This window comes from Herpailurus yagouaroundi, unplaced genomic scaffold (genome assembly GCF_014898765.1).
Source record: "Herpailurus yagouaroundi ecotype Mexico unplaced genomic scaffold, PumYag 184, whole genome shotgun sequence".
Taxonomy (NCBI): domain Eukaryota; kingdom Metazoa; phylum Chordata; class Mammalia; order Carnivora; family Felidae; genus Herpailurus; species Herpailurus yagouaroundi.
The window spans coordinates 11,362,281-11,385,944 of record NW_024412415.1 but is presented as its reverse complement, the minus strand read 5'-3'; the positions used below and the strand labels follow the sequence as shown (position 1 = coordinate 11,385,944).

General features: G+C 44.2%; 1 protein-coding gene and 1 pseudogene across 1 annotated transcript in view; one reads left to right on the top strand and one right to left on the bottom strand.

The window, feature by feature from the left end:
- Positions 1–19,901, bottom strand: part of SORD (sorbitol dehydrogenase) — a 34,974-nt gene extending 15,073 nt beyond the window's left edge. The window contains exons 1-3 of the mRNA XM_040492562.1: positions 19,685–19,901; positions 5,979–6,012; positions 3,254–3,418 (exon numbers count right to left, since the gene is read on the bottom strand). Coding sequence (XP_040348496.1) covers positions 3,254–3,418; positions 5,979–6,012; positions 19,685–19,747 — 262 coding nt within the window. The 5' untranslated portion in view covers positions 19,748–19,901. The remainder of the gene's footprint in view (positions 1–3,253; positions 3,419–5,978; positions 6,013–19,684) is intronic.
- A 1,280-nt stretch (positions 19,902–21,181) lies between these two features.
- On the top strand, positions 21,182–22,656 carry LOC121041633 (heterogeneous nuclear ribonucleoprotein A3-like; annotated as a pseudogene).
- Positions 22,657–23,664: the final 1,008 nt, after the last annotated feature.

Sequence of the window (23,664 nt, the reverse complement as noted above, 5' to 3'; positions counted from 1 at the left end):
TAAGCATCCGACTTGGGCTCAGGTCATGATCTCACGGTCCGTGAGTTCGAGGCCCGCGTCGGGCCCTGTGCTGACAGCTCAGAGCCTGGAGCCCATTTCAGATTCTGTGTCTCCCTCGCTCTCTGCCCTTCCCCTCCTCATGCTCTGTCTCTGTCTCTCTCAAACATAAATAAACATTAAAAAAAATTAAAAGGGGTGCCTGGGTGCCTTAGTCAGTTAAGCTTCTGACTTAGGCTCAGGTCATAATTTCATGGTTCGTGAGTTCAAGCCCCACATCGGGCTCTGTGCTGATAGCTCAGAGCCTGGAGCCTGTTTCAGATTCTGTGTCTCCCTCTCTCTCTGCCCCTCCCCTGTTTATGCTCTGTCTCTCTCTGTCTCAAAAATAAATAAACGTTAAAAAAAATTTTTTTTTCAAACATACACTGAAGTTGGAAGAACTGTACAGTGAACACCCAGATGTCCTGCACCTCGATTCTTCCATTAACATGTAGCTAATTCTCTTTATCACATAGCTGCCCATCCATCCCATCTATCTATCTCTCCTCTATCCATTGAGCTGATGCATTTCAATGTAGCTTGTAGCCATTAGTACACTCCATGCTTAAATACTTCAGCCTGCCTATCGTTAACTAGAGTTCAAACTTGTTTAAGGTTCTTTTTTAAGGTAAAATTTAAATATAGATAAAATGCACAATCTTACATGGATCACTAGATGAATTTTGAAAAAATGCATTCACCTGTGTAATATAAGCCCCTATCAAGATACAGGATATTACCACTACCTTGGAAACTTCCTTCCTTTGTGTCCCTTCCCAGTCAGTCCCCAGCCCCACCCGCACAGGGGTGGAACAGTGGAGCTAGGGCCCTCCTTAGCCTGAGGAGTGTCACCTGTGGGAGGTTTTCCCTTTACTAAATAGGCACACCTTAAGTTATTTTTATGCCTTTGCATTAAAACTACCTATAGAATAACACAGGGTCCTGGGATGTAGTTAGCGCTCATTATAAATAGTGGCGGCAATGATAATAATAGTAGCAATGTAAGTAGTATTAACTATTTGCATTGTATTTATCATTATTATAATTATCTGAGCTGGTGTTATTTTACAGGAAATTCAAACTATAAGATAGATAGCCAGATTGTATTTAAATTAAGAATTTTTCCATGCCTTACATTTATTGATTCTTTAAGATTTGTGTGAAAACTTTATCAACAAATGTTAAGGACTATTCTGAGTGTGTTCCTTCTTTCTAGACTAGTTGATTAGAATTTTCAGTCCAAATTAGCATATGAAACACTTAAATAAAAATTTTGTCTTCTCAAAGAAAAAAAAAAAAGGATCCACAGAAATTCAACCATATTTATGCAACCATAAAATATATTCCCCTAACCTGTGTGTGTCCCTTCCTTCTATCCCTCTCTACTTTCCCCTTGGCCCACTGAACTTTCTCCAAATTATGGTCTGCCATTGACGATAACTTCTGCAATCTAGCATTCAAGAGTCTCCATAATCAGGTGGAGTTTTATATTACTCAGTTTTGTCTTCCAATTATTACATTGTAATAATATAATAATAACAACTCACAGCTGTACAGTGCTTTTTAAAGAGGGACTTGTATATAGATTATACATTTTTATCGTCTCCACTAACTCCCCAACACAGAACCTCTACTCTGAGCACCATAGATTTATTAGCGACCCAGATATACTATGCTCATCTCTGTGATTTTATTAGTCTGTTCCTTTAACTAGAATATTAGCTTCAGACCCCTTCACTAACTCAAATACAAAACCGTTTTCAAGTCTCCAGATGCTGGGCAGGCCAATGGTTCTGAGCACTTGCTTTAGAGTCAGAAAGACCAAGACAGGCATCCCAGCTTGAGACTCACTAGTGTATGACTCTGCCTAATCACCGTGCTTTACTTTCTTCATCTGTTAAGGAAGAAAATAATGCCTACCTTATACAGTTGTTTCAGTAATGACATACATAATTATACATGTAAATATTTAACATGGAGGCTAACAGTAAAGCAATGAATATTAGCTACCTTCTTCCTACAATTATTATTGTTAAATATCCAGCCCTAAGACGTATCTCCTCCATGAACCTTCATTTAAGACCTCTGCCCATCACAAATGCCCTTTCTTTGAACTGCTAGAGCCAATTCTTTTTCATACCTTATAGTACCCAATGGTCTTATTCTCTAATTATTGGTATTTATGTCCTGATGTCTGGTCTTCCCAACTAGATGAAAGTATCCAGGTATCATATCTTCTCAATTCTCTGTATCCCTCAAAGCACAAGGTTGGACTCATTGTGGATTGCACTCAGCACTTATTATAACTGAAATTTAAAGAACCCCCACACTCTTTATTATGACTAGTATTTAGATATCTGGACCCACAGGTAAGAACCACTCAGGGGCTGTTGGAAACTATGAATCTTCCCCTTTGGGATAGCCCCACAAAATTCTCAGGGGCTTTCTCAACTTCCACTCATGATGAATGGAGAGCCTGACAACATTCTTAAGTGAGACACAAGTCTAGCTTCTTCAGGGCCAGAAAGTTCCTCTTCATGTAGCTGTGCTCAGAGAGCCTTATAACTGAGAAATGGTATCTCCTGCCAACCTTCTCCTTCCCTCAAATGATCTGATGTCGTTTCCAGGCTGTACAGTGGCCTCATCAGCAAAGGAAGAATAAAGCCAACAGTTGGCTGTGTCACACAGCTCGAATTTAATTCACTTATTGGGGAACATCACAGGCTGCCAATAGCTGAGAATTCCTCCCTTCAAGAGAATGAATTAAGCAAATCTAGAAAAATATTGACAGTTTTCCAGTCGCCCAATAAGAACAGTGACTGTACTAAAGACCCTGGTTCTCAGCATGTGGAGACAGTTTATGGTTCCTATGCCTGGAATGTTTCCCCCACCCCTTTAACTGGTTTATTCCTTAGTTGCCTTCAGGTGTTGGATTAACTGTTCCTCCCTTCAAGGAGCCAGGGATCTGGTTAGAACACCCTGGTCACCTTTTCTTCTCTGTTGCCCTCAACACAACTGTACTTAAGGAACTGTATGTGTGTCCCAGGCCCGTCTTCCTCTGTGGAAGGTAAGATCCATGTGTGTAGAAATTGAAGACTGTCTTATTCACTGCTGTAACCCCAGGGTTTAACAGAGGGCCTGGCCCCAAGAAAGTGCACACAAATATTTATTTATGTTGAGGGATAAATAAAACAGTGAATTGAAGGGTTTTGCTGACCTGGCTTTAGGTGCTTTACCAATGATCCCACTTTTACAACTGTTCCTGAAGCTTCATGCCCCAGCACCATTGGCTTCTTCACAATAAAATCCCCAATTCGACCATGCTGCCAGTAGTGGACATCTGAGCCGCAGATTCCAACGGAATGCATCCTCAGCAGCACTTCTGATAAAAGGAAGGAGAAAACAAGTGAGGGAATGAACCATCCTCCCTGCAGCCTGAGGCACCACCATACTTCCCCTCTGGACAGGAAGAGGGTTTGGTTTCAAAGGCCAGATACAACCACAGAGGGAAACAAGCTAAACAGCAACACCGATGAAGGCTTACAAGCCAGGAAAAGCTTCCACAGAGCAAAATAACTGCTTTTGAGGGTTAATGCTATGTGTCAGCTCAGCAAGGCTGTGGTGCCCAGCTGTTTGGTCAAACAGAAGATGTTGCCGTGAGGGTATTTTTTAGATGTAATTAACATTGGAGTCTACTGACTCAATAAGTAAATTGTAAAAAGTAAAGCAGATTACTCCACCTAATGTGGGTGGTCCTCATCCAATCAGTTGAGGGTCCTAGGAGAAGATTGAGATTTCCCGAAGAAGGAATTCCCCAAGACTGAAACATCAGCTTTGACCTGAATTTCCAGCATGCTGGTCAGCCCTACAAATTTCAGATTTGCCAGTCCTCACAATCACATGAGCCAATGAAGATAAATCTCTTCCAGCCCTCTCTCCACATACATATATAATAAACCTATATATAAACAAATCTATATGCTCAATCTCTCTTTCTCCTGTCTCTTTCTTGGTTCTGCTTCTCTGGAGAACTCTAATCCACTGCACAAATAAGATATTATTAATGGGAAGAAATGTATCAACCATGTAAGGGAAAAACTGTTTTCTAGGAGAGAGCTGTTTCCAGAAAATATGCTACGCCTGAATCTTACCAATTCCTGAGAGGAAGGCTGGCAAAATCTAGGCTTGGCAACACTTTGTGAGCTATCTGGCTGCGTTCTGCATGCCTGTTGTTCTGTTTAAAAGTGCAGATTTAATTTAAACCACCCAGAGATTCCAACTGGTATTTCCCCTTCGCAGGTTTGAATAAAGTGAGATGTGTTGGTATTATTGTTGTCAGTTTTCCAAATTGAAAATAATGATGCTACTGAGCCCCTCTGCAAAACAAACACGAAAGGATTACTGGCCCAGTCTGACTAAGGTGAGCACGTTGCAAGTATCTCCCTGAGAAAAAGCTCTGCCTTAGAAAGACAAAGAGACCTAAAGCTCTGCTATGCATGCAGGTGTTGCCCACCCTGCCCTTGCCACACATCACGGGTGATCCACAGGTGTGGTTCTGTAGAATCTTCTCTGTCCTTGGCCTTGGTGACAGAGTAAGAAATGGCAGGGTGAATACTGAGATCAAAGGTAGAGAAAATGATCTCAGAGTTTCCTCTCTACCAATTTATAATAAGAGATTAAATTTCACTTGCTAGAAATACTAGCTGAAATTTGCTATTATTTCCCCATCCAATCAAGGGCAGCAAGAGACGAGAAAGAAAAAGCAGAATGTTGTATCAGAGAAACAGTACCAGGGTCCTTTGGGTCCAAGACAGCCCTTGTTTGGCTGCTTCTAGAATCCATACTAACTTTTCAGGACACAGTGAGGTGCTCTTTCATGTCTCTAAAACACCATATCTTGGTGAAAACACTTAAACCCTAAATATACATTACGTGTTAAACACTGATAGAAACAGCTATTGTCAATATTCTTATCACTATAAATCAACAATGCAGCTGACCTTTGAGTAGCAAAGCTCTTGAGATTCCAGGAAAGTTGCCTTCAATCTGATGTTGACACGGAAGCTACAGCTCCGGGGAAAGGTGGGAAAGCACATCCCCAACTCAAGGACAGAAAGGAGACCTGAGTGGCTGGGTGCTGGGATGAGCTATCTATAGACACTCTCCCCCTTGCTCTCAGCCTCACCACAGAGTCCTGCACATTATGAAGTGGGACTCAGGGGACGAGAGGGATTGAAAAATTGTCAGCAGGTATCTTGCCCACGCCAACAGGGCGGCATGACTTCCCCAGGTACAGACACCACTCAAGGAAATGTGCATGTCAGCTGGGCCTCAGAGGCTCACCTGGTGAGAGGCCGGAAGACTGGAACAAAGGTGGCAGGAACCCTGCCCCAGAGTACTCACCCGCTGTCTGTGCTTTGACCGTGGGGTGTTGCTCCATACAGCCCCTCCCACCCCCACTTGACAGAAAGTCCTAGTCTTCTTCCAATGACGCTCTCTTTTCTACCTAAGAGATTAAGTTCTGTGGACTTCCTCATTTTCCAAACTTGGGTAAGGGTTAGGGTTAGGACAAGATTTGGCCACCCAAACGGCAGCTTATATAGAGAGAGTAACTAACCTACCTCTGTTGTTAGGTCAAACAAGGAACAACTCTGCCTTTTTGTCCAGAAATTGAAGACATTTAATGTCAAAAACTCTGGGACAAGTCAGCAGTCTGATGTGGTAACTCTTCTGGGTCTATCACTGTTTTTATTTCATGTAGGAGTCCAGTTGAACCTATCCAGTCATGCTGTGAATAACAGACTGGGTTTACAGCCTAACAAAAACACAGTTTTTAATTGGAGGTAAAGTAATAAACAGAAGGAAAAGGGGGGTAAGGGAGCAATGCACAGGTGTCTCCAGGGTAAATAATAAGAAGTAAGTCAAGTGTCCCAAGGACCTACCATTTGGTCCTGGTTCAGGGATCGGATAGTTCTCCTAAAGGAAATAAAATAGAAAAACTATTTAGTATGCACAATAACTTTCCCTTATGAACATTTTCAATTTTTTTTAAGTAGGCTTCACACTCACTGCAGAGCCCAACATGAGGCTTGAACTCATGACCCTGAGATCAAGACCTGAACCGAAATCAAGAGTTGGACACTTAACTGGCTGAGCCACCCAGGTGCCCCTCAACTATTTAATTAATGTGGAGTTTCATTCAAATGCTTCTTCTTAGAATTAACACAGGTTCAGACCACAATGCTACCAGGTGAATGCCTGAGGGGACACACTAGATAGTGCTGACTCTAACTGCTGACCTCACCCCACCCACGGATGCAATTTACCCTGGACTAATAAAAAGTATATATGCTCCCCTAGGCAGAAAGGATGTTTGGGCTGTCTTCCTATCAGATCCTGCCCTCCTCAAAAACCACATTCTTAAGATACAGATTTGTTTGGTCTGGGAAACTCTTATAGGGAAAGGATAGGGTATGTGGTAATTCTATGTGAGGTTTTTGATCTCTACTCATACCTTTACATCAGCACACGGACCATTGCTGGGTCCTCTCTTCTGAAACCTCCCATGTGGACTTTCAGATGCCCTTTGGGAACACACAGGACCTGCATTTTGACTACTCTCCAGGTTCAACAAGCAATCTAGGGCATCTGGGTGGCTCAGTTGCTTGAGCATTTGATTTCGGCTCAGGTCACGGTCTCATGGTTTGTGAGTTGGAGCCCTGAATTAGGTGAGCTTGTGCCTTGCCTTTGGTGAGCCTAGCTTCTCTCTCCGTCTCCCTCTCTGCGCCTCACTCATCTGCACTCTCTCTCTCTCTCTCAAAAACAAAAACAAAAAAAAAGAAAAAACAAAACCAATCTGAGCTATTCTGGCATTCACAGCTATTATTATTATTATTCTTATTCTTATTATTATTAACATTAACCAACATTTCTTCCCATTGCTAACTAGCTAGGAAATTCCTGGTGACAAGAAGGAAGGACAATGAGTGGCTAAATCCAAGTGTTCATTTTATGAATTCTTTGAAGACAGCCAAGAAGAGGAAGGAATGTAAAATGTTCACTGTAACAACTATGTGCCAGACAACATTCTGGCTTCACACACATCATGGCACATGGCCCACAGTTTGCAGATGAGAAACCTGAGGCTGGGAAGTTAAATAACTTGGCCAAAGCCATACCACCACAGAGTGGATAAACCAGGACTAAACCTGATTCCCCAACTGACTCACTGCATCCCACACTGCACTCCAGGGGTACAAGATGCCTTTTCTCCTTCCAGGGTGATGCAAGAAGCAGCCAGACAGGTGATGACAATGTTGGGGCTGGGCCCCATGCACAGTGCTCTGTCTGGAAGGGGCACTGCTCAAAGCTTGCCCCCTTCAGAAAGCCTCCCCCAGATGCTTAATAGGGTAGCAGTAAATGACACCCGAGCTATTTTGCTAACAAAATAACCTCGATGCCAAAGACCATGCCTTCAATCTCTTCAGTCACCAGGTACAGTGTACTGCCTCAAACATGGAGGGGAGGGAGAGAGGTTTGTTCTTGTTATGTAACCACTGTCCATGACGGACACCAAGGAAGGTCTGTGGTTCTCACTCAACTCAGATTACCAACCTTTCTGTTGAAATAGCTTGATGCTAATTTGAATTCCTTGTCCCCAGTGGAACCAAGTCCAAAGAGACAATTGCTAATGCTAATTAGCTAACATTGACCAACTTTTTTCTACCAGGTCCTGTGCTAAGTGCTGCACATGCATCACCTCGGTTCATCCTCACAGTGATGTGCCCATGGCAGCACTATGATAAAATTGGTGGAACTATATCCAAAGCAGCTTGATGTGGGGAAAACACTTCTCAAGGCAGTTTTTCATCTCTTGATAACTTAAACTGGCTACCTGTGAAAGGAAGGAAGGAAGGAGGGTGGGGAGAGGGAGTCCATCTAAAAATGGGCAACTCAGGATAGCTGGCTGTCACCAAAACCTCTCAGAGTTGCAAGTCCCATCTCTGACATTATACATCAGGGATTGCCACATAAAGTTCTGTTTCTCTTATACTGGGTGAGATTTTAAACTGCAGGTTAATTGAAACTAAAGAGTAAGGCCTTTATTTCAAACATGGAACAGCACCCCATCCTCCCCAGTAAAGGCACTGTTAGGCAACTTCTCAAGAAACAAGAGATAAATCCACAGCATATTCTTCATACCCTTACCTCCAACCAGGCCAGCCCTGAATACCCATTTAGGGGTGGAGAGGGGTAAGAATCAAGCTCAAAGCCAACAGTTGGCCCTGAGTCACTAGAGATTACCACTGTAAACATATGCTGGAGGTTAACAGAGCTGACCAACTTTGGCCCTCCCACCCCCACAGAGCTGCAGTGACTTTCAGAGACACTAGAGGGCGCTGTGCTGACAGCCCGGTTTTTCCTTGGTAGCAGATCACACATTGTGGAGAACTTAAATACCTCTCCTTGCAAACCAACTTTTTTTTCCATTCTCGTTCTTGCTGACTCTAACCACTCTTACAATTCAGCTTGACTCCTGACTCCCCTCTCTGCAGGAGACATGCCACAGAAGCACAAGACCATGTTAAGATCAGTCCCTAAGTCTGTAAATGTTATCCTAAGCATGGCTGCAGAGCTCGTGTTGTAGAAAGTTATCACAACGGGGTCACTGAAAAAACTTTGCTTTTCGTTTGTGGTTCCTTGGTATGACGCTGGCCACAGTCCTCTGTTTACTTAATCTCCTTTTTCTGTCTCAGATTTCGGTGAAGATATTCTTTTGTTCACCCATTTCTTAGCCCGTCTGAGATCCCTCAACTTCCCCTTTTATCCTCATCGCCCTTCCATTCCCCCAAAGTTTTGTTATCATACATATTCAAGCTTTCCTAAACAGTATTTCTTACCTTTCTGGGAGTAACAGTAAACAAAGGGATAAGGAGGAGTTAACTGTTTTTTCCAGCATTTTTCACAAGTCAGAAATGCATCACAGACATCCTTCCATCCCCTCCAGGTCTCCTCCCATCTCCTGGAATAAGTCATGGAAGTACTTCATGAATAACTCTGTGGGGGAGCGCCGAGGTGGCTCAGTTGCTTCAGCCTCCTTTGGCTCAGGTCATGATCTCACCGTTCATGAGTTCAAGCCCCATGTGGGGCTCTGTGCTGACAGCTCAGACCCTGGAGCCTGCCTCTCTCTCTCTCTCTCTCTCTCTCTCTCTCTCTCTCCTCCCCCCCTCCCTCTCTCTCTCTCTCTCTCTCTCAAAAATAAATATTTAAAAATAGAAAAAAAAAAAAAAAGAACTCTGTGGGAACATGGAATCCTCCCAGGTGTCTCTTGTATCCTAAATGCTGTCTTGTATTTCCTAAATGTACTTTCTCAAGTTAGCCTAAATATTTCTCTCCCAAATATATCCTCATAGCCCCTTATCTTCTACTTCCACCTGCACATCTGAGTTCATATACCCTCAGTACATCTTGCTTGGGTTGCAGAAACAGCCTCGACATGAGGAGAAATCAAGGGAAGATGCCTTCTCCCTCCGGCAGCTGACCTGTGTGGAGCAGGGGTGAAGCACTCAGACTCTGGAACAACATGTCTGTGTGCAAACTGAGGCTCCCCTCCACCAGCTGCATGACCTCGGGGCAGTTACATAACCTCTTTGTGCCTTCAATTTCCTCCTCTGTATAATGAGCATATTCAGAAAATAGAGTGCCCGGCTCATAGTAAATAAGTTAGGTCTTATTACAAAAGAAATAGAATCAAAGTTATTTTTTCTATAATTAATTCACAGTATGGTTGAACCAGCTCTGGACAGACTTGTCCTTTTCCTTCTGAAAAGGGTTACTTCTTAAATTTGTTTTGGGGAGAAGTTGTTATTTCCCTTGTTTGTCACATCAGTATTAAGAGACTTGAACTGCTTTTCTTAAAAGGTTGGAATTTGGGAGAAAGTGATATAGGATTCCAGCCTAGTGTTTTAAGCCTGATTCTACCAGTTGTGGGAAGGTGTTGGCCAACCTCCCTGCCTTAGACTGAGGGCTTAGAGGCTGGCCTCACCCCAGGTCCTCAAAGCCCACGTTCGCCTCCCACCCCCATCTGTACCCAGACAACCTGTTGTCTGGCTGTTCTGCACAGACAGAGCAGGAGAGAGCAGAAGACCTTATTTTGGCTTCCCTCCCTCCTCAATTTTCCTCTTCCCTTGAGCATGTTTTGAGCGTGGGAGGAAAATCCAAACATTTCCTAATTAGGCATTTTGTCATAAACGGCTTTGTTCTAGGGGCGCCTGGGTGGCTCAGTCAGTTAAGCAGCCAACTTCAGATCAGGTCATGAATTCACGGTTCATGAGTTCGAGCCCTGCGCCCGGCTCTGTGCTGCCAGCTCAGGGCCTGGAGCCTGCTTCAAATTCTGTATCTCCCTCTTTCTCTGCCCCTCCCCTGTTTGCGCTCTGTCTCTCAAAAATAAACATTAAAAAAAAAAAAAAAGACTTTGTTCTAGCTGCATTAGGCTTGGCAAACTTGGGGTCAAAGTAGAAGGGTTGAATACTCTCCCAAAGTCCACTGAGCCACTCTCCGGCCCAAGCCCTCAGGGCTCCAACCAGCCTTCTTCTGCTAACAATCTTTATAAAATGCAAATCAATTTAAAGTGCCCAGTGGCCCTGTAAAATCCTAAACTCTCTATGTTCTGGCCACCATGTTCTCAGCAAGCCTCTGCAATTCCCAGCACACCCTTGCAGCAGAGCCTGCTTTGGATCCTGTCTCCTTCTCTCTCTGCCCCTCCCCAACTCTTGTACACATGGTCTCTCCAAAAATAAGCATTACAAAAATAATAAAAAACACTGAAAAAAATAACATTAAGCTGAATATCACTTCACAAAATCTGAACATTTTTCCTCCAGTAATTAGTGTTCTTAATGTCAATCTGATTGAGAAAACTGCCAGCTTTAACAGCCACACTAAAAGATCAAGTGGATGCCAATACTGTGAGTACATATTTCTCCTCCTTAATTTTTGTCATGCAATTTTGAAAGATAAATTTCCCCCATACCCATAATTCTAGCTTTTCCCTTCAGAATAGGGCTACTTTTACTACCTCTGTTAGTAGTACTAAGAGAGTACTAAGTAGTACTAAGGACTTATTACATAAAATGTTCTGATCCTATTTGTGGTATTGTTGACTGCTCCTGCTGCTTGCAGGGGAATGTGTTAGCTTTGTGCCTCTGGACCTCCTGCAGACAAAGGCACTGTCCTTCCCTAGCAGTTGGCAGAGATGGCCAGATTTGCTGGATTTAATTTCCTGTTGTTTATTGGTTTGGGTCTTGTTTTATTGTTAAAATAAATATTAAAATATTAATAATATTTAATATTAAATTATGATATCATTTAATTTCATTTAAATAATATTGTTTAATAATATTAAAATAAATATTAATTAAAATATTAAAATAAGGGAAGAGGTATTTCTTTGGGCTATTTGCTATACCTGATTTTCCCTTTTTCAGAAGGAGTTTTAGACTATTTTCAGTGCCTCTGACTGATAAATCTAGCTCAGGTGTTAAAGGGTTAAGTAGCCAGCATTTCCCCACTCAGAGTAAACTCCCAGTGTAATCCAGCTGATAATTGAAGCCTATCAGGGCCCTTTAAAGTGATCTTATAGATAACTAGCCCTGTCAGCTGATGGCAAAAATAACCAGGGAAAAAGACATTGTGCTCAGGACCACTGGAGGTGCCAGTGTTGATGCCCCCGCATTAAATAATCCCCTTGTCCTTACCCACAAATCTTAACAGTAAAGTACATATACAAGGATGGGATATTTTCAATGTGTTATATTACAGACATAGAATTTTTTTACTTTAAAAATAATTATTACAGGGGTGCCGGGGTCAGTTAAGCAGTAGCCTCTCAATTTTGGCTCATAATTTCACAGTGTGAGATTGAGCCCCGTATTGGGATCCCCACTGGGCATGCAGTCAGCTTAAGAGTCTCTCTCAAAAAAAAAAAAAAAAAAAAGGTCTCTCTCTCCTTCTCCTCCTGTCCCACATCATAAATAAATAAATAAATAAATAAATAAATAAATAAATAAATAAAATTTGTACAGATTCAAATCAAATCTTTTGATCTAGGGTATTAACACATTTCCTCAAAGTGCAAAAACTCATCTTCATGGGGCCTGATTAATGTTTAATTAAGCTCCATACTGGTACATTTCCTCTGCCCTTTGTAATTAAACATCAACCCATCATTCTAAAATGACTATTTTCCCTTTAACTTGTTCTTTCCTCCAGAGGAAAATTTGTCATCCCAAAATTTATCTCTTTGGCATAAGAATTATTTTAGGCCGATCATTTTTAACAAACAGCTGAATAGGAAAATATCTGAAAACTATGTAAATTTTGTAAGAGATTTATGCTGACAAGGAAAATCTCCATTTGTAAGGGTGTCTCCCTCTCTGTTCCAGGAAAAGGATAACTATCTTTCTAGATAGTTTTCTAGGAAGAAGGCACAGATTTAAATTTGCATAACAACCTTACCCTTGTTTACTGTGCTTTTTCCTGAAACCTCCCATAACTGGTTTCCCTCACTCTAGGACCTTTTGTCTTTAGCTGGAAATGGTATTTAAGATGGTGGCTTAGGCCATTTCTGGAAATTATTCAGTTTTCCTGATATCTCCCATGCATATAGGAGGTACAGTTATAAAATTTGTTTACTGGGGCACCTGAGTGGCTCAGTCGGTTGAGCGTCTGACTTTGGCTCAGGTCATGATCTCACAGCTCACGGGTTCGAGCCCCTGGTCAGGCTCTGTGCTGACAGCCTGGAGCCTGCTTCGGATTCTGTTTGTCTCTCTCTCTCTCTGCCTCTCTCATTCTGTCTCTGTCTCTCTCAAAAATAAATAAACATTAAAAAAAATTTTTTTGAAAACAACTTGTTTAGTTTTCTCTTGTTAGTCTGTCTTTTAGGGGCGCCTGGGTGACTTAGTTGGTTAGCATCTTGGCTTACGGACTTTGGCTCAGGTCATGATCCGTGAGCTCAAGTCCTGCATCAGATGCTCTGCAGTCAGCCCAGAGCCTGCTTTGGATCCGGCCTAACCTCTCTGCCCCTCCGCCACTCTTGTGTGCGTGTGTGTGTGTGTGTGTGTGTGTGTGTGTGTGTGTGTGTGTGTTTTATTACAAGGGGTCTTTTATTACAAGGGGTCTCAGCCAATAACCTAGAAGCACAGGAAGAAAATTACTTTTCCTCCCCTACATGGTAAAACAAAAATCTGACTATCCCCTATCCCAAACCCACTGTTCAGCTTCCTGGATGTGGGGGCTGGGTTGTTCCATATTCCCTGGCCAGATGCTGGTGCCTGAAATCTGGCAGAGCTGTCACGAGTAAGGCAGATAAAGTGGACGCGAAGTGGACTACTCCTGATGCAATACGGACCTAGTACTACGTCTATTATTGATGCAACACCTACAGAAACTGATGGGAGAATTTACAAATATTTACAACATTTGACATTGCCGTAACATCAAAATGCAGCAATACAAGCATATCAGTTCATGGCTAAAAATATAAAATTGGTGCTTCATTCGGGATAGTTTGTGAAGCAATGCATGAAAGCACCCAGTGTATGCCTGGGATATAGTAGGCACTCAACATGCTCTTTGTTTCCCTTACCTTTCAAGTGAAACCTAGAGCGTTAAAAAAAAAAAAAAAAAAAAAAAGCCTCCCTCCTCCCCCCACCAAAAACAGCTTCTGTGGAAAAAACTAATCTGTTTTATATCTCAACTTCATGAACTAGTAACTCAAAGAGAATTCATTTCCCAATCACAAGCAACTTCTGGATTTCTCAAGACTGACCAGAGGGACACAAAGTAATTTGACTGGTAAATACAGATGGATATAAGATTATCTCCTGGGCCCACATGTATTATAATTTGGCTAAAAATTGTCCACATAGCACAAAAAGAAAAAAAGATTGTCCGTGCATTTGTAGGTGTTGGTCTCATCTCTTTTTATGCTGAGATGTGTAGGGCATCTGATGCAGGACTCGAGCTCCATAAGGCTGGGTCTTTTACAGCACCATCCCACTGTAATGGTCCTGCCCCAAGGTGGGCCATTTTGGCATATGTGGGATTATTTTGAGCTGAAGGGAATTGAGATCCTGTGGGCTCAGGAGAAACGTTTGCCCCTCTCTTAACTACAAAGAACAATCTAAATTGGAGACTCTTGGGTGCCTGGGTGGCTCAGTTGGTTGAGCATCAGACTTTGGCTCAGATCATGATCTCAGGGTTCGTGGATTTGATCCCCACATCGGGCTCTCTGCTGTCAGTGAGGAGCATCCTCTGTCCCCCCTCTCTGCCCCTCCCCAGATCGAGCTCTCTCAAAAATAAACATTAAAAAAATAATAATAAATAAATAAATAAATAAATAAATAAATAAATAAATTAGAGGGTCTTTACAGAGTAAGGGCTATCTACTACCAGAGATAAACTTTATCTGAGTTATCTATCTATAGGGCAGGGCAAACATTTATTTACCAAACATTTACTTTTTCATTTTTCTGTGAATTACATTCATTCCCTTTGAAGTCCCAAGCCCCTATCCCCTTTCTCCTTGGTTCAGAATGACACATATACCTCATTTTGCCTGACTGTCTTTGGAGTTTCCATTGTCTGTATGGATTCTCTGGACACATGCTATTAAATTTTATTTTCTCCTGTTAATCTGTCTTGTGTCAATTTGATTCTTAGTCCAGCTAGGACCTTTGAGGAGACAAGAATTCTTGCTCCCTGACATCATCTAGTCCCCACACACCCCAGAGATGAGAACTACTGTCATCCCCATTATACAGATGGGAAACTGAAGCAGAAAGTAATTTGGCGAGTCACACAACTATAAACAGCAGAGCTGGCACTAAATCCCACTCTGGGCCTCAACCTGGCTCGTGACCTTATTACTGTTTCCTTTTTAAGAGGACCTCAGTGAGCTGACACTTTTTGCTGACAGGCTGTTTGCCTCTTTATGCATCAGCTTGGCTGCCTCTCCCCTTGCTCCCTTCTCTATTTAAAATAGGGAGGGAAAAGTCAGTCTTTTTTTGTTACCTCACATTTTTGTTTTTCTCATTATAAATGAAAACCACCAGTCAGTGTATATGTGTGTGTGCCTGTGTGTGTGTGTGTGTGTGTGTGTGTGTGTGTGTGTGTGTGTGTGTTTAGGTACATATACTCTCTCTCTCTCTCTCTGATTTACCACGCAACTTACAAAATGCCTGGAGCCCAGGCACCATGGAGGCCTGAATCCCCAGGTCAGGGAGCACTGAAGCTGCCTTGGCCTTTCCCTTGCTGTGGTTGAGGTCATCACTAGCTACATAACAGGCAAGGAATTTAATTTTTCCTTCCCTGGGGCCACAGCATCAAGAAAGAAAAGGGAATCCAGCCTTCTCCATAAGCAGGAAAATGGCTAAGTGTTCTGTTTCCTTCCCAGCAGGTAGAAGATGGCAGGAGTTTCAAGTGGCCCAGGTTAAATTTCCCCCACAGAAGCCCAGCCATGGCTGCTGGCTGGTCTCTGGGCTGTCCTGAAGTGGGATGGCAGCACTGGGAAGGGTCGAGCCCTTGCTTCCTGCTTCAGAACCCTTTCAAATCCTGCTACAGATTTTAGAAATTGGCCTCCCCCCAGACAGCTCCCTTCACATGAGTTCCTGAGGCACAGCCCTTTCTATCAGTGGACCCTGAGCCTGGTCGGACAAAATGGCCACAGCTTGCTCTGCCAGGAACTCTTGGATTTCATTTTGGTTCTCCCACAGAAAGAAAAACTGGTGTTCCCTCCCAAGGTGCCCCAGGACTGTTCCTCCTTGTTGCTTTCTGGTTTACTAACAGTACCAATCCCCAGTCCCAATCTACTTACCTATTCACCTTACAGAAGGGAGTGGAAGAGTAAAGATAGTCTATGGAAGTAGGGGAAGGGGGTCCTTCTCTGGAGGGAATGGTGAGGGGCCAGGAAGGTCTGTGTTGCATTGCAGGTATCTGAGGCAGCATAGGCATCCCTGGTCACTCTTCTCAGCTGACAGCTTTCTGCCTTTTCCCCTGAGTGTGAGGCTCTCTCCAGGGTAGTGTCCTCCATTTGCTGCTTTCTCACTCTACATGTCCTACTCAGCCTAGGCAAGTTCATCCAGCTACAATTTCCCACTAGGGTGCTACTGTGGGCAAGGCAATAATATTTTGTTGAGCAGGACAGTGCTATATTTGAGAATGAGGGAACTTCGGGTCCCCCTACTTCTCCACCATGTTGACTCCTCCAACAGGACAGTGCTGTTAACTCTATGAAGTCTGCCCCTCAGTTACTGTGACAAACCCTCTCCCCATTCCCAAATGCCTTGTGGGGAGGAGGTGAAGTACTGCCCAGTAGAGAAGCAAATGACTCCTGAACTTACATTTCCAGCCCCCAAAAAATCAACCCTGCACCCCTGATCCCTAAAACCAAGGTAATTTCTCAAAGACACCTTGATGTTGTGTCCTAGAGACATCTTACACTCAAACCTGACCTCAATATTTTACTCTACTCTTTTGTCTAGTAAATGATCCCACCACATCCTACTCTCAAACAAACCTGAGGCCCTCGTGAATCCACCCTGAACCATTTTAGTGTAACCACAAGCTACATTCTTTAGCCCATCATGCATTTTCTAGAGCCTTTAGGATATAACCACCCCAACTCATCCCTAATCAAGAGTAGATTCTAAGGCAAAGTTGATTAAAAAAATTTTTAATTAAAAATGATTTTTTAAATTTTACAGAGAAAGAGTGCACATGAACAGGGGAGAGGGGTAGAGGGAGAGAAAGAATCTCAAGCAGGCTCCACACTCAGCACATAGTCAGACATGGGGCTCCATCCCAGGACCCTGGGATCCTGACCTGTGCTGAAATCAAAAGTCAGATGCTGGGGCACCTGAATGGCTCAGTTAAGTGTCCTTGGTTAAGTGTCCGACTTCAGCTCAGGTCATGATCTCATGGTCACGTGAGTTTGAACCCCATATTAAACTCTGTGCTGACAGCTCAGAGCCTGGAGCCTGCTTCAGATTTTGTGTCTCCCTTTCTCTGTGTCCCTCCCCCACCCACGCCATCTCTTCCTCAAAAATAAATAAACATTAAAAAAAATTAAAGAGGGGCGCCTGGGTGGCTCAGGTCATGATCTCGTGGTTCGTATGTTCAAGCCCCACATTGGGCTCTCTGCTGTAGATGTAGAGCCCGCTTGGGATCCTGTCCCCCTTTCTCTCTGCCCCTCCCCCGCTTGGTCTCTGTCTCTCTCTCTCTCAAAAATAAATAAAAATTGTTTAAAAATTTTAAAGAAAAAAAGTAGGATGTTCAACCGACTGAGCCATCAGTCACTCCTAAGTTTTTAAAAAAATTATTTTTTTTTTATAAAATCAATTTTAAGGTTGGCTTCCCGCTCCCTCCAATCTTCAAGGCTTTGTTCTAGACAACCGTGACAGAAAGAAGTCATCTGAGCCTGAGCAGTGGGACAGGCTGAGTTTAAGAGTTAAGGCAAAGCAGATCCTGGGGTTGCAATTCTAGTTCTGCTACTTATTAGGTCCAGGACTTAAAGCAGGCCCTGAGCAGATGGAGAATCAGGTCCTGTCCACCTCTCCAGCTTTACCACCCTCCAGTCAGTACATCACACTATTTGCAGGGCCGGTAAACAGAACCTGTAATCTTGTACTCCACATATCTTGGCACTTGCTCTTGCATTTATTTGCCTGAATGACTCCTACTCATCCTTCAAGAACCAGGTCAAGTAGCATCCATCTCCTCTGGGACCTCCCCTAGGTCCTAGGTTAAGGACCCCTCCCTGTGAGGTCTTTACTCCGTGCAGCCTCCAGGAAAGCCCTCACGTTGTCTTACTATTAATTTCATCATGTGTTATAGCAATAAACACTAACAGTGTCATTTTAATTCAAGACCTTGGGTGAGACTCCACAGTGAGTGCAGAGAGCACTGGAATGGGAGTCAACCTCTGAGCTCTCATCTGGGCAAGTCTGTCATCCTGGGGACAGTCTTTTTTTTTTTTTTTAATGTTTATTTGTTTTTCAGAGAGCACAAGTGGGAAGGGGCAGAGAGAGGGGGAGACACAGAATCCAAAGCAGCTCCCGGCTCTGAGCTGTCAGAAGAGCCCGACAAAGGGCTCTTACTCATGGACAAGAGATCATGACCTGAGCCAAAGTTGGACGCTTAACCAACTGAGCCACCCAGGCACCGCAGGAATGGCACTTTTCTTCAACTGAGAAAATAGGAGAATTGACTCAGGGCAGGAGTCCTTGGTCTGGGGTCCACAAACCTCTAAAGGTTGATGGAGGGACTTAAAGGAAGTCCATAAAATCTCTGAACTTGCTGCTAAACTCAGTCTATTTGCATTCTGTGAGGAGAGAGACCACAGATTCATAAGTAGTCAAGAACTGTTAATCTGGATAATCTCCTGAGTCTCTCTCATCTAGATTGTGGTGCATAGTCTCTTGAGGAAGGAGGTGCCAGGGAGCAGTAGAGATGGCTGGCACCCGTCCCACACACCCACCGCCATCCCAGGCCCATCTGAGATGGACTTTGTCAAGGGCCCCCTGGCATGACCACAGGGCTGATCCTGCAGCTCCCTTAACTTTGGCCCCATGAGCCAGGGAGCAGAAGTAGAAGTATGGTGGACATACACTTAACGCTCTTAAAGAAACATGGGAGCCGGATCAAAGAGGAAAATGGCTGGAAAATGAACAAAATGGGGACTAAGGGAGGCAAGGAGGAAAGAACCTTTAGAGACATGGACACTATTCAGATACAGAAGTCTGGCACAGGCACAGGCAACACCATGAGTCCTGGTGACGGAGACCTGTGCTGGAAGGAAAAGGGACAGAAACTGGCACTTTCTGAGTCCCTAGTTAGTGCTGGGTACTCTTGTGATCGTAATAATCCTGCAAAGGATGTGTAATCAGCCCCAGACAAGAGAGATTAAATATGAGTTCCACATCTTTTAAAAATTTTTTTTTGTTTTTTCAACGTTTATTTATTTTTGGGACAGAGAGAGACAGAGCATGAACGGGGGAGGGGCAGAGAGAGAGGGAGACACAGAATCGGAAGCAGGCTCCAGGCTCTGAGCCATCAGCCCAGAGCCCGACGCGGGGCTCGAACTCACGGAATGCGAGATCGTGACCTGGCTGAAGTCGGACGCTTAACCGACTGCGCCACCCAGGCGCCCCGCGTTCCACATCTTTTAAATGTGGCCCTCCTTTCTGCCCTGCACTGTCTGCTCAGAGAAATTCAGAGCATATCCTACATCAGGCAGCCTCCTGGTACCTCTTTTTAAAAGTGCAATGATTAGAGACTAGACTGTGAATCTGCAGCTGGCAAAGGAGGGAGAAGGCTTCAATCAGTTTGCAACTTTTCTAGGCTCTGGCCACGTGCCGGCCACGGGGCTGGGTTCCGGGAGGCACTGGACAAGAACCTTCCTCTTAGCACTTTACAAACCAGCCATCCCCTCCCCCCAACATGGTAACCAGCTCTGATCTGGGCGGCCAGGGCACAGAGGTGCAGGCCCAGCGCAGCGCTGGAATTGGCGAGCTGGGACGGCGGCTTGGCCGAGTTCGGAGGCCAGCAGGGCAGGGTCCGGCTAGGCTTCCCACTCCCCTTCCCGTTTTACCAGGCGCAGGTCTCCGGGTCCGTGCACCACCAGAGAGAGGTTCTCGGGCTTGGCCGCCGCCATGTCGCTGTCTCCCTCCCGGGTCGAGGCTGCAGTCTGCAGGACGCGTGGTGATTCTGGTGACAGCCCCGCGAGGGTTGGGGGTAAGGGTTGGGAGGCCCTGGTTGTCAGAAAAGGCGCAAGCCCGGCCGGGGCGGGGCTTCCTCGTCTCTGACAACCTGGGCGGGGCTAGCGTGGGGGGGCGGGGCCTTCCTGCTTCCCTCAGGCGCTACCCCGGGGCGCTGGGGGAGGGGGGCCTAAGGAGGGGCCAGAGGAGGGGGTAAGGGGAGAGGCGAAGCCGGTCCTCCACAGTCGTCTGCAGGCGCTGCTGTTTATGTCGGCGTCATATCCAAGGGAACATTGCTGTCCTGAAAGTAACCTGCAAAGGCGTCAGCCACCAGACCAATGTCCTCAGACTTGAGCTGCAGAAGAAGGGGGTTCTGCAATGTGGAGCAGATTCTGAAGGCTAGCACTGAGATTCTGATAAGGTGTGTCTCCGTCTTACCTACAGGTGAGGCCTAGGGGTCTGTATTTGTATTAGCATTGGAAATCTTGAAGCTGCAGATAGGGCACGGTCTACACTTTGAGAAACAGGAACTACACTGATGCAACCTTCATGTGGGCCCTGTATCCCCAGCACCCAGCAAAGTGCCCGGTACAAATAAGAATGAACGAATGCGTCAGTCGGTACAAGTAAGAATGAACCAATGGCTCAGTCGGTTAAGCGTCCCACTTCGGCTCAGGTCATGATCTTACGGTTCATGAGTTTGAGCTCTGCCTCGGGCTCTGGGCTGACAGCTCAGAGCCTGGAGCCCGCTTCAGATTCTGTGTCTTCCTCTGTCGGCCCCTCCGCTGTTTGCACTCTGTCTCTCGCATTGTCTCAAACATAAACATTAAAAAAAAATGAATGAATGAATGAATGAATGAATTGACATACCATCTCATGGGCTCCATGCATCAGAGTGAAGAAGCTATGAAATGGAATCTGCAAACCCTTTTTCTCTTAACTGGCTCTGCTTCTTGTAATAGAAACCGGACTTCTGCGTGCATTCTTCCTTCAGGCTTCTTTTTCCTTAGAAACAATGAAAGTTTACTCCAAGGGGAGAGCTGCCCTCAGGCCTGGCTTAAGTCTGTAAAGGCCCTTCCCTCCTTTGAGAGTAGTGTTCAGGATTTCATTCCCTACAGCCTCTCCCCACACCCAGACATTCTGCTGGATCATTTTATCCCCCCTGGGAGACTTTCCCCAGCACACAGCCCTTGGAGATAACCCTGTGGCACTCACTGCACACTCCACAGATGGGTCACAACCTGTACTTTCCTTCCTCAACCTGTAATCATCCCTTCCCCAAATGCTCTGGAAGGTCACTGAGGGCAAGGCTTCATTTCTTAAAAAAAAAAAAAAAAAAAAAGTCTAGCCCACATTGAGCTCCAGTTGGAAGAGGCGAGTCCGGTCTCAAAATGGAGGTAAAACCACCGCCTGGTTGCCCCCAGCCGGACTCTGTCTCTGCCGGGCGGGGCGGGGGGCATGATCCTAAGGAACCAGAGCAGTTGAGAAAACTGTTTATTGGTGGTTTGAGCTTTGAAACTACAAATGATAGTTTATGAGAACGTTTTGAAAAATGGGACACACTTACAGATTGTGTGGTGATGAGAGACCCCCAAACAAAACGTTCCAGGGGTTTTGGTTTTGTGACTTACTCTTGCGTGGAAGAGGTGGATGCAGCCATGTGTGCTCGACCACACAAGGGTGATGGACGTGTAGTGGAACCAAAGAGAGCTGTTTCTGGAGAGGATTCTGCAAAGCCTGGTGCCCATCTAACTATGAAGAAAAATTTCATTGGTAGTATTAAAGAAGATACAGAAGAATACAATTTGAGAGACTGCTTTGAAAAGTATGGCAAGATGGAAACCATAGAAGTTATGGAGGACAGGCAGAGTGGAAAAAAGAGAGGATTTGCTTTTGTAATTTTTGATGATCATGATACAGTTGATAAAATTGTTCAGAAATACCATCACTATTAATGGGCGTAATTGTGAAGTGGAAAAGGCCCTTTCCAAACAAGAAATGCAGTCTGCTGGATCACAAAGAGGTCGTGGAGGTGGATCTGGCAACTTTATGGGTCGTGGAGGAAACTTTGGTGGAAGAGGAGGCTACAGTGGAGGTGGTGGCAGCAGAGGTAGATATGGAGGAGGTGATGGTGGATACAATGGATTTGGAGGTGATGGTGGCAACTGTGGTGGTGGTCCTGGTTATAGTAGCAGAGGAGGCTATGGTGGTGGTGGACCAGGATATGGAAACCAAGGCGGTGGGTATGGTGGTGGTGGTGGAGGATATGATGGTTACAATGAAGGAGGAAATTTTGGAGGTGGTAACTATGGTGGCCGTGGGAACTATAATGATTTTGGAAATTATAGTGGACAACAGCAACCAAGCTGAGGACCCATGAAAGGGGGCAGTTTTGGTGGAATAAGCTCGGGCAGTCGCTATGGTGGTGGTTATGGATCTGGTGGTGGAAGTGGTGGATATGGTAGCAGAAGGTTCTAAAAATTTTCAGAAGAAAAGGGCTACAGTTCTTAGCAGGAGAGCGAGCAAGGTGTTGTCAGGAAAGCTGACAGGTTACTTTGAGACAGTCGTCCCCAGTGCATTAGAGGAACTGCAAAAATCTGCCACAGAAGGAACGATGCTCCATAATCAGAAAAGTTCCTGAAGCTTAAACAGGAACCCCTTCTTGTTCAGGACTGTCATAGCCACAGTTGGCAAAAAGTGCAGCTATTGATGAAGGCAATGTAGTGTCAATTAGATGTGCATTCCTGAGGTCTTTTATCTGTTGTAGCTTTTTCTCTTTCTTTTCATTACATCAGGTATATTGTCCTGTAAATTGTGGTAGTGGTACCAGGAATAAAAAGTGAAGGAATTTTTAACTTTTCAAAAACAAAAATCTGTTAAGTGTCTTACTTTTTAAAAAATTTTTAAATAGCTTTATTGAAGTATAATTGACATACTGTAAATAGCCAATATTTAAAGTACATACTACAGTAAGTTTTGATATATGTATACGTCATGAAGCCATCACCATATTCAAGATAATGAGCATAATGTATCCCCCTCAAAAGTCCTCTCCCCGTCCTAAGCAACCATTGTTCTTCTTTCTTCACTACAGATTAGTTTGCATTTTCTAGAATTTTATATAAATAATATAAAAAGTGGGTATTTTTTAGCCTTTTTTTTTTAATGTTTCTTTATTTTTGAGAGGTGAGGGAGGGGTAGAGACAGCAGGGCCACAGAGAATCCCAAGCGAGCTCTGTGCTGACAGCAGCAGGCCCAACACAGGACTCCATCTCACAAACCATGAGATCATGACCTGAGTTGAGGTCACTCAGCTGACTGAGCTACCCAGGCACCCCAAGCTTTTTAGACTTATCACAGTTGTTTTGAGATTCATCCAAGTTGTTGGATATATCCAAGTTGCATATATCAATAGTTCATTCCTTTTTATTGGTGATGTGCCACAATGTGTTTATCCATTTAGACCTTATGAAGATAAAAAGCTTCTGCACAGCAAAGGAAACAACCAACAAAACTAAAAGGCAACCAACGGAATGGGAAAAGATATTTGCAAATGACATATCGGACAAAGGGCTAGTATCCAAAATCTATGAACTTTCTTATTTTTATTTTCGCCTGTCTTCAGTGTTAAGCCAGTCCAGTAAATTTTCATTTCATATACTGAATGTGTGTGTGTGCGGGTGTGTGTGGGTGTGGGTGTGTGTTAGCTGTAGAATTTCCATTTGGTTATTTCATACAGTTTCCTTTTTTATGCTGGGTTTTTCTTTTTTCCTTCATTTGCCCATCTTTTCCTTTAAGTTTCAAATGTATTTATAATAACTTCTCTAAATATGTCCTAATTCCAACAACTGGGTTATTTGAGGGCCTGTTTCTG